General features: G+C 46.0%; 1 protein-coding gene across 2 annotated transcripts; it reads right to left on the reverse strand.

Annotated features, from left to right (window-relative positions):
• Window positions 1–3,953: 3,953 nt before the first annotated feature.
• On the reverse strand, window positions 3,954–8,367 carry LOC112899544 (inositol transporter 1). 2 transcript variants are annotated; one of them, XM_025968049.1, is made up of 6 exons: window positions 7,589–8,367; window positions 7,039–7,109; window positions 6,604–6,939; window positions 5,420–5,527; window positions 5,161–5,343; window positions 3,954–5,003 (listed from the first exon to the last, which is right to left on the reverse strand). In XM_025968049.1, exons 1-6 carry the CDS (start codon window positions 7,731–7,733, stop codon window positions 4,332–4,334), a joined length of 1,515 nt encoding a protein of 504 aa, XP_025823834.1. In that variant the 5' UTR covers window positions 7,734–8,367; the 3' UTR covers window positions 3,954–4,331. The 2 variants fall into 2 exon arrangements, with proteins under 2 accessions (XP_025823834.1, XP_025823835.1); XM_025968050.1 differs by lacking the exon at window positions 7,039–7,109 and having other exon boundaries at window positions 7,589–7,723.
• Between the last annotated feature and the right edge of the window lie 2,249 nt (window positions 8,368–10,616).

The following is a 10,616-nucleotide window of genomic DNA, read 5'->3' on the forward strand; positions in this document are numbered from 1 at the left end:
GCAGGTGAGTGGCCTGGTCCAGTAGGCACGGGATGGATTGCACACTAAGAGCCGATTAATTAATTAATCAGTCAAAAATTGAAATGTGCGGCCTGATCTACACCCTATGGTTTAATGGTTTTGGTTAATCACAGAATCACCGGTTTTGATTTCTTTTTTTTCTTTTCATATGACAACTTAACAAGGATGACGAGCACACCCTCGCGTCGCGCCACATACGTGGAAAATACAATCACATACCAACCGTGAGTGACAAAACTAATGATGATGCCATGGCGTTGAAATCACCATACATGTGCACAAAGCCACGGTTGCCACCAGCCTAGAGCTAGAGTATGTTGCGCTGCCAAATAGCACCCTTATATTCATGTATTGTCTTATCTTATCTTATTGGTTGAGTTATTATTATATTTTATATCTAGAAATTACATCATTTATAAATTGAGTTTATTTACAAAAAAATTGCATAACTCTATATAAAAAAGACGTGTTATCATGGTTCGTTGAAATCTATTTTGATTTTACTCTTCGGCCTCCTCCCTCGCACACCACGGCGGCCTCCGAAGACGTAGTAACGGTGGAACCGTGCTCTCATTACCATCACCAAGTTTTTGTTAGATTTTTGTTAGAACGCATGATCCTTAATTTAGCATGTGGTTTCGGTTTTGGTTTTCGGAAACAGTCTACCCTATTTAACTTTTGCTCTACGATGTACTACTAGTAACGCCGAATCTGGTTTTGTCAACTGTCGGGTTTTTTTTTATTCCGCGTCGCATCAGAAGATCCCCAAGATCATCTGAATATCGCCCCCAGCTGATTGTTGTACACGGGGACAAGCAAAAGAGATCGATGGCGTCGGGTGGGCGCCGGGCTAGCTAGGCTGCGCGCGCGGCCGGCGAGGCGAAGCGCTTCGGCGTGCCGTGGCCACGGGGTGACCGGCTGACCGTTACGATCTCGCGGGGGCCACGCTCCTGCACGCGCGCCTTCACCCGCCGCCCGGGCTCCCCGTGGACGCACGCGCGACGGCTGGCTCGGGTGCATGCAGGAGCTGCAGCTACGGTGACCGCTAGCTCGACGACCTTACTCGTTCGCCGCGTGGCCTTTTACCGTGAGGGAGTAGTGGTCATCTGGCTTGTCGTGCCTGTTCGGATCGCCTGCTTTTTCGCAAGTATGATAAGGCTGAGCAGCCGGCTAAATAGAATCCATATCGAAAGAAAAAAAAAGATGATATAGCATTAAGAGAATAAAAGAGAGAAAACGGCCGACGCTAAACTCTTCGTCCGGCTGAGACGTACCACACCGCGAGTTCCTAGCCGGTTGCGGCGATAAGATCGACGCTTGGCTTCCCACCTCCCTCCCTTCTCAATCGCCCGTTTATACGCAAAGCATTAAATATTAATATTTAATACAACCAACCTCTCAGCTAGTTTGTTATATTCGTAGGCTACATACGATATGGCAGACGTTCTCAGCCAACCATCGGCTGGCTTATTAGCCATGCTCTGAGCCTCTGGAGTGCTGTACTCGCAGCGCTGGGAGAAAAGTCAGCTCTGGCTGGCTGCATACTGCAGGGCATACCCCTCTGAGCTGAGCTGTGTCTGCAAAACCAGACAAGAGATGCGCGTGGGAGCGGAGGATGCTTTTAAAAACTGTGTAGCTCGGTTATTTTAAACCCGTCACATCGAATGTTTCAATGCTAATTAAAAAGATTAGACATAAGCTAATTATAAAACTAACTGCATAATTCTAGGATTTATTCACGAGATGAATCTATTAAATCTAATTAATTTATGATTAACATATGTTTACTGTAGCATACTGATCACGATTAATCACAAACCAATTAGATTTAATAGATTCATCTCGCGAATAAATCTAGAGATTATAAAATTTATTTATTATTAATCTATATTTAATACTTCTAATTAATATCTAAACATCTAGCGTGACAGGACGTCATTGCTTAAACCAAGCACCTCCGACTCGTCTAGGCAAAACCAGGCGAGAGATGCGCGTAGGAGTATGGGGACGCTGACAAAGACTGTATAAGTCTTACTCGTCTAACATAGTAAATAAAGTACGCTACTGTTTCGAGTTTTGGATTCACCACGGCTCTCGATCACGTGGTCAGCCAGCATATGCCAGTGCGCTCCGGTTCGACGGGTGACGCCGCGCATAGCCCGCGCAAGCCGGGCCGTGGGCGGGCGCCGATTAGATTAGTTTACGGCTCGGTCTTGTACTCCCTGACCAGAGATCAGGTGTGCGCTTGCATTACCTCGTGGTGCCTGCGTGGACTTCCGTCTGGCTCCAGTTGTTGGGATTCGGGATGGACCGAGTCAGCGATCGATCGAGTCACTTGAGTATGGATCGCCGTACCGCGTCGCCGGCGGCCAATGTCAAACGCGGCTGCAGCACCTATTAGTCATTATTCTCTCGGTCCCAAAGAAACGGTCCATTACGGTTCATGTACTCTTCAAATTTTATCCTATAAAAATATTCTTTTAGATTGTAAAGAAATATTAAATATGAAAAAATGGACATACAGAAAGGTATGGACCAATCAAATACTTGGGTAGATGTTATTTTTCAGATTCCAATGTATCTACATTTATTGAGGATATTAGAAATTAAATAAATAACACGGTCTTCAATCACAACTGCTATAGTTAATTAGAGATAATATGATCATTTTTTACTATTAATAATATGTCTGAAATTTTCTAGTGCCATATGGTTGGCCCTGGATGAGCTATTTTATTATTTACTGACAGCAGCCGGCCGGCCTATCTTTACGCTGTAAAATACTAGTACGTTTAATAAAAGTGCCATGAGGATGTAGCACGGGGGATGGTGAAAACGGGCAAAGCGTTGAGGACTTGCACGCGTCCGTGCCGTGCTCTGCTTTGCTTGGATGTACTTGTTGCGAGCGAAAGCTAGAAATGTTGAAGATTTTATTGTTTGATTGATGTAACTGACCCTTCTTTTTTCTTTAATAGGCAACGTCTATGGATATTGTTTTTAACATTTTATATTGGTTAATGGTTATATTGTGCGAGAAGGCATGAGTAAAGGCCTGGGCTTGGGACTGCAGTCTGGGTCCAGCCCATGTGCTCCCTTGTGTAGCTGTGTTCACTGGTTAGCCCAAAAAGATATGATCTCAGCTATAGAAAAACAAGGCCCAGGAAGCCAGCTTTAGCCCAAGCAACTGACGTCAAAGCCGTTCAGCGGCTAGTCGGCCTCGTCAAAGCGTAGGGGCTGCAATATTCAGCCCGGGGCCTGGCCTGCACCAGCTCTGGGCCCGCCCCTACTACTGGACAAGAAAATTCCAGGCCGTGTCTCCTCTGTAACTGACATCGGGCAAACCTCACGCTGCAGCAAACTTTTTTTTTCTTGATACAGGACCTGCTTGATACGACACGCGACAGCTAGCACGACAGGCACAGGCATGCCAAGCCGGGGAATTAGTCCGCTTCCCCAGCCAGGCTCTCCATGCGGCACACGAACCTGCCAAGCTCGGAGTCCTCCCGGTCGTCGTCGCATTCCGCCGCCTCCTCGCCGTCTAAGGCGTTAACGGCGGCGGCGCGCGCCGATGGCCCCGAGGACGGCGCAGCCTTGCCCCTTCGCCTCCCTGAGGATGGAACTCATGGAAGCCCAATACGCCAGCCACTCGTGATCGCCCAGGTCCCGGCCGTCCGCCAGCTCGACGTTCCTGCAGACCGCAGCAGTTGTGTTCCGGCGTCAAGATCTCGCAGTTTTAAGAACATCCCGATTCCCGGCGAGAGCTCCTCTAGCCTCTCCACCGCGCTGCTCGCCTGCTCAGCCTTCCCATGTCGTCGTCGTCGGTCGTCGCGATGCCGTGCCGGAAACAATCAGTGCTGCAGAAATGATACCGTCAGAAAAAGACTACGATTTGGCCATACCGGTCAGCAGATTGAACAAGGCAACGGAGGGGATAAATGGTAATGCAACTTTTTCTCCATTTCGAAACAATTTGAATTCGTCTTCTCTCCGGCACATTCGGCGCCGAAAGCTGTACAAATATAACCCAAAGCAGTGGGTCTACAGGCCTTCTTCTGGCACAACCACCCAACGTAACGGCACGACCTGATCCTTTACTAGCACTGAACATTTTCCACTAGGCACTACGGCCATTACAGACAATCAGGCAACAGAATTGCAATCTACCACCACAAAGTACAGTTTGGATCTGCATCCACCTTTCTTATGAACCTCCTTCCTACCCGGACAAAGGCGATCAAGCGCAACGCGGCCATCTTAAAACTGTCGCCGCCGCTGCTGCCATGCTTGATCCGTGCAGAAATGTCTATAGCCTACGGCGCAGCACCCAAAAGGCTTTGGCAGTTGCCACGGCTTCCCCACGCTTTCTCCTTCCAGAGCTGCTCCACCTGCTCAAAGCTCAGGCCCTTCGTCTCCGGCACGTACAGTGCCACGAAGATGAAGGCCAGCACCGCGATTCCGGCGATGATCAGGAAGGTCACGCCGGTCCCAACCAGCCCAACGATTGAGAGGAACGTCTGCGCCACGATGAGGTTGGAGATCCAGTTGACGGTGGCCGACATGCCCCCACACATTCCACGGTATGCCTCGGGGTAGATCTCCGAGTTCACGGCCCACGGGACCGGGCCCATGCCTGGAGAGAAGAAGGCGATGTACAGGGCGAGGCCTGCCACCGCGAACCAGCCTAGTGCGCCTTGGCAGGTGCCATTAGCAGCGGCCATGCAGAGGCTGGATGATGACTGCAGTATGAAGGCCATGGCGAGGATGACAAGGGAGATCACGACACCGGACAAGCTTGTAAGGGCCAGACGGCGGCGGCCACAACGGTCGATAAGGTAGATTCCAACAATGGTCCCAGCAGCGTTCATCGCAGCGACAATGAGGGAAAGGAGCAAGGCCAACTTGTTGGAAGTGAAACCAGCCATCTGGACTATCGTGGGGCTGTAATACATGACGGTGTTGATCCCAGTGAATTGTTGGAAGGCCTGCATAGTTTGATGCCAATATTAGAAAAGGTGACACGCAGTTGCCTATTAATTGAATCTAGATGCAGAACTTGTATCTAAGTACTAGAATATCTGCGTCACTGAAACTGAAAGCAGTAGATCATGAGTAACAGAGTAAACCAGTGGCTGAACACACCTGAAGACCAGCTCCAGTGAAAAACGCTAGCCTTAATTCCTTTGACTTGAAGACATCCAAATAGCTTGTATTGTCAGACTGGAATTCATGCATGGAAGATGAAGCAAGCAGCTCTACCTCTTCCTCCAAACGATCAGAGTCATAGATCTTCTCGAGGACAGCAATAGCTTGTGCCTTCTCATCCTGTAACAAAAACTAAGATGAGAACAGGATATTATATCAAAGGAGACTATGCATAACTGAACCAAAAGGCAATAACCTTCCAGTAAAGCCAACGGGGAGATTCTGGCAGAAAAAGCATCAGCACAAACTGTACAATGGCAGGCACAGCAGCAACTCCAAGCATCCAGCGCCATGTTCCAGGAACCTGTTCCATGTAGCATGCATATTACTATCACAAGTCCACAACATATTAGTAAACATCGACAGCTTAGGAGTAACTCAAAACAGAATTCTCTCAGCAAAAGAGCTTACTATATTCAAATTATTATTTATCCTTAATGCAAACATTTTTTACTTAAGTACAGTGACAAAATGACATTACATGACATTTCAAGCTGCAAAGCAGATGAGTGTCTTAATCCAATTGGCCATATCTATGAATGTTTCGCACCAACTTTCCAGCACAAACAGAAACCATGCAATTCCAATGTCTCATCAATTTTCTTTAAAAAAACTCATCAATTTTAATCCTCTGTGTATGTAAATGTGTAGCAGTTCATGAACAAACACTGGAATAGGCCATGAACATCACTGTTGTGCCAAGCTTTTGTTTCTGGGCAAGAATAGTAGAGGACGAGAGCAAGGCAGTGTTAAAATGTGTGTTGGACAGGAATATAAAGCAACGATGCACATAGTTCAGTTGAACTTCCAAAGCAGAGAGATGGAGCATTTCACCAACATCAGAGTTGGTATGCACCGACAACACCTTGTCGGAAATAATTCCATTGCTGCTGGCAGGGGAAGGCCGACTCTTGTTCATTGACAGTAAACAGTGTTACACAATTAACTAGCACCAACAAGGATGTTAATGCCATGTAGAAATATAATAAAAAGAGAACAGAATGGGCGTAAACTTGCCATGCTGAAAAAATATTCTCGTGAGATGAAGCTTTTCTACATGATTCTTGTGCAGGCGCAACACACCTAAGTACTTAGTAGTATCAGTACATGTAAGGAATTTTGTCTTTAGTAGTAGTATCAGTACATGTAAGGAATTTTGTCTTTAGTTTCTAGCATTATGTACAATGTAAAGTCACATTTCACTAATCAAGATAATAAGAGCTTTTGATGCAACTGAAACAAACACATATTTATCTTGCTGAGCTTAAAGATAGGATGCAAGTTCCCCTAATTTCTAGTTGTCTCCAATTGAGACTTGGGCCGGGAACTATTTCAAAGGAATGACTGAATATAGGATCCTGAGTGGAGACTTAGTATTACCTCAGTAAAGCTGAGATTGATAAGGTAGGAGAAAAATTGGCCACCAGTAATCATAAGTACATTAGTCGACACCAAACCTCCCCTAATTTCTGATGGAGCAGCTTCAGCAATGTATACTGGTGCCGTGACCGATGCCACGCCCACGCCCAACCCAACGAGGAGCCTTCCGAGAATTAGAATGTAAGGACCGCCAGCAGCACACATGACAATCGAGCCAAGAGCAAACATCAAATCAGCAAGAAGAGTGGACTTCTTGCGACCATATGCATCATTTATCCAACCACCCCCAGCAGCTCCAAGCATGGCTCCGACTAAGGCCATGCTAACAATAGTTTCCTGAGGAAGAAACCAAACCCAGACACTCAGTATATATATGGGGGAAGTACCAACGTACCATATTATAACAAACAGTAATCAGTATAAACTACACTGAACCTGTAGGAAGTAATTGTCTCTGATAGCTGGAAATTCATCACGGATATACAAAAGGGCTCCAGATATGACACCTGACAACAAAAATTCTCAGCTACGAGTGCAAACATTATTTTTCTTATCACAGTAGCAAGTTCAAAGCTTTCCAGAATTCCAGGTGTTTACTTAGTACAACTAGTGCTGCCCAAAAAGCGTCACCCAAAAAAATTGACTCAGCTCCACTACAAAACACCGTCATGCAGTTTTTGAGTAACAAATTATTCTGAAACGACATTTGCTGTTAGTAAGGTCCGTTTCAATGTACATTTATATATTTCAACCATCATGTCTATATCTAACTGAAGAAAGAGACTCCAAACCATCAAATTCAACATAAACTAATCTTACAAAAGAACCCTGCTATGTTTTCATATAAAGTGGCCCAAATCAAGTCCCTACTCTCATAACCAACGAGAAACTACCATCTCCTACAATGAAAAGATTCCTAACAACAGCCGTTAATGTCATCGATGACTCAAGCAAAACTTGCAAGAGAAGCTCCACCAATTTATACCTGTGTCGTAGCCGAAGAGGAATCCCCCGATTCCTGCGGCGCCCGTGAGCGCGAGCACGTAGTGGTTGCTGAAGAAGTTCATGTTCCTCTTCCCCACAGCGTTCAGAAGACCTGAGCTCCCGGGCATGGACATGTCAATCGTCATCTTCGCTCCGGCCGAATCTCAATTGACCACCAAAAAATCTCCAACCCCTAAATCCAACCCCGGGACCTCACCTCACACTCACAGAGGTGAGAGGTCCCGAATCAGGCAGAAACGCCCCCCAAATCCGCTCAAAATCCAATCTTTACCCACGGAGATGCAAGCTACCGCTCCAAAATCAAACCTAGGAGCAGCGGAACTGTGCGACCGCCGGACCGAAACACGCCAGAAATTTATGGAAAAGGGTGAATTTCTAGAATCGATCAGGAACGGGGGGGAGGGGATTCGAGCAAATGGACCAAGGGTGGATTTCCAGGCGTATTTGAAGCCAGCGACGCCCGTGTTAAATAGGAAGGATTTTGTTCACACGGCTGGGTTGGTGTATGGATATGATCGGAGGTGAGAGAAGCTTGTAAGTTTGGAATATGGTTGTTTTTGCCTTTGCTCCATCAGCTTGGACTTTACGGTGGCGGTTTTCTTTTGTGCGTCCGTGGAAATCGGAAGAGGACATCGTCGTCGAGCTTTCACTTCGCCTGTTCTGCTCGTGCGTAGTAAAATCGTCACATTTTTCCCGCAAACCGTGTAAAAAGCAACACATGAGCGGATGAGCCTGCTAAATCCTCATCCTCATCATCTTCCGGTGGTGGTGGTGGTGAACTATACGACAAAAAAACAATTTGAGCTGTAAGCCTGTAACCGAGAAGATAGCTTGTTTCATGGAAAGGCACATGGCAATGCAAAATGGACGAATGATCTGATCTCTAGCCGATTCGATGGAAACTGTCGTGGTCACTGGCCAGATGGCCACATCATTCATGCACGAAGCATGGATGGGTGTTCCGTGTTCGTTGCCTCACACTAACCTGTGTGTTTTGTCGTGCTTACGCCCAGAAACTTCTCTGCGAAAATAAATACGTGCTCCCTAGTAGGACTAAAACGCCTGCTAGAAGCTTCGCGATGGTGCAGGCAGGCGTTCAGCCTGATGCGGCTCACCGGAACCGAATGGCCGGGCAACGGGCGGGCATGGCTGCCAGGCGAAGCGCCGCGAAAATATGCGCCACAAGATGCCGTGGGCCTCCGGGCCCCGGCTGAGACGGCAATGGCAAAACGCCGCTCTCTCGTGTTCTCTTCTCTTCTTCCTCCTACGCCAACGCTCGTCTCCCGTAATCCGGCTCGCCCGTGCGCCGTCCGGGTTGTTCAGGACTGGCACGGTGAGGTGTCGCCGTCGGCGACACGACCGGGGGCCACCTGCGGACCCGCCCGGTTCTATAGGACTGCCGCCAGTCTGCCATGGTTTAATTTTTTGATGCGAATGCCATGGTTATTCAGTGGTTGTGATGAAGCTGCTAGTCAGCTAGCTATACCTCCTCGTGGGAAAAGAAGTTCTTGGCCGAGAGCTCGTCACTTGCTCGTCGGTGGGCCTTGCGATGGCGACGTGGTCTCGATCTGCGCTCTTGTTGATTCGTGCACCATTAGCCATCCGAACTGATGTGTCATGTGTGAGCCTGCTGGAGGCTCGAAACTGGATGCGAGAGTAACAGGGGTGTTCGGATCCGACGAATAAACTTCGGTACTATCGCATTAAAAAGAATTTTACTATCTAAAAGTATTAAATAGAATATAATTATAAAATTAATTGTAGAATTTTTAGATTAATTTGCGAGATGAATCTGATAAGGTATATTAATTCATAATTAGCAAAAAACTGCAGCAAATTATAGATTAATTAGACTAATTAAATTTGTCTCACGAATTATCACTCATCTGTGAAAAATTTTATGAATAGATTTTATTTAATATTTTTAAATGATAAAAAAATTTAATGTGATAGAACTAAACTAGTGCTCCGGAACCGAACGGACTTAAAAAGAGAAGCTTCTTCTCACCCGAGCGTTCATTTGGTCCCTAGCTCCCGGTATAGATATATAATGGTTTTTAGGCCTATCGAGTCTATTTACAGTACGGAATCCCCTCGGAAATCTGCTGAATTTGATTTGTCTTGGAATACCTCTTCCGAACACTCCCTAAGATTTGTCTTTAGCTAACCAAGGTTACATCTTGCATAGAAATGCCACAAGTTTTCCCAAATTCTTTCTCCTTGTAAGTTGCTCTATTGATCTATGAGTTAAATGCATTATTAGTACATAAACTTGGGGAGAGGATGCACTTAGGTACATCATTTCTCTAATCACTTATTTAGAAGTAACAACTTAATAGGTACGTGCAGATAGATCATCAGGATGATACATGGGCAAAAAGTTTGCCATGTAGGCAGCTCACATGTGCATTTAGATCTTACGTGTACAAAACCTATGGTCATGCACTGATGCAAATACCCCCTTAATTTATTTGCTCCTTATTTGTTTGGACTTAATTTAGTTAACGTTGAGAACTTGTTTGTTTGGACCAATGAGAATGTAAGGGATAGAAGTTTGGACGGACGGATTGAAAAGAGTTTTGGCATTAGCTAACGGTAAAACAGGGCGGCGCGTCGGACGCCGCCGAACAGTCTTTCGCCAAGCGATGGGACTTAGACGGGAGGGCTACGGATGCTCCCGGAAGATGTTAAAATTTTATCCATCTAGCGATCAAAATGCTTTAAATTGTGAACTTGTATTCGCTGCCATCACTGTACTCCTAATTAATTGAAAAGGAAAAGAAGAATCACGTATCAACTTGAAAACCACCAAGACATATGGCTACGGATCAACTTAATTGAGTCCAAATAAACAAGCAGCAAATAAATTAGGGGTGTACTGCATTAGTGCTAAAATATGAGATTTTGTACACATGAGCTGCCTATATGGTAATTTTTTTGCTCATATCTGCACGCACCTGCTAAATTGTTGCTCCTAAATAAGCAATTAGAGAGATGATGTACCTTTC

This window comes from Panicum hallii, chromosome 7 (assembly GCF_002211085.1).
Source record: "Panicum hallii strain FIL2 chromosome 7, PHallii_v3.1, whole genome shotgun sequence".
NCBI lineage: Eukaryota > Viridiplantae > Streptophyta > Magnoliopsida > Poales > Poaceae > Panicum > Panicum hallii.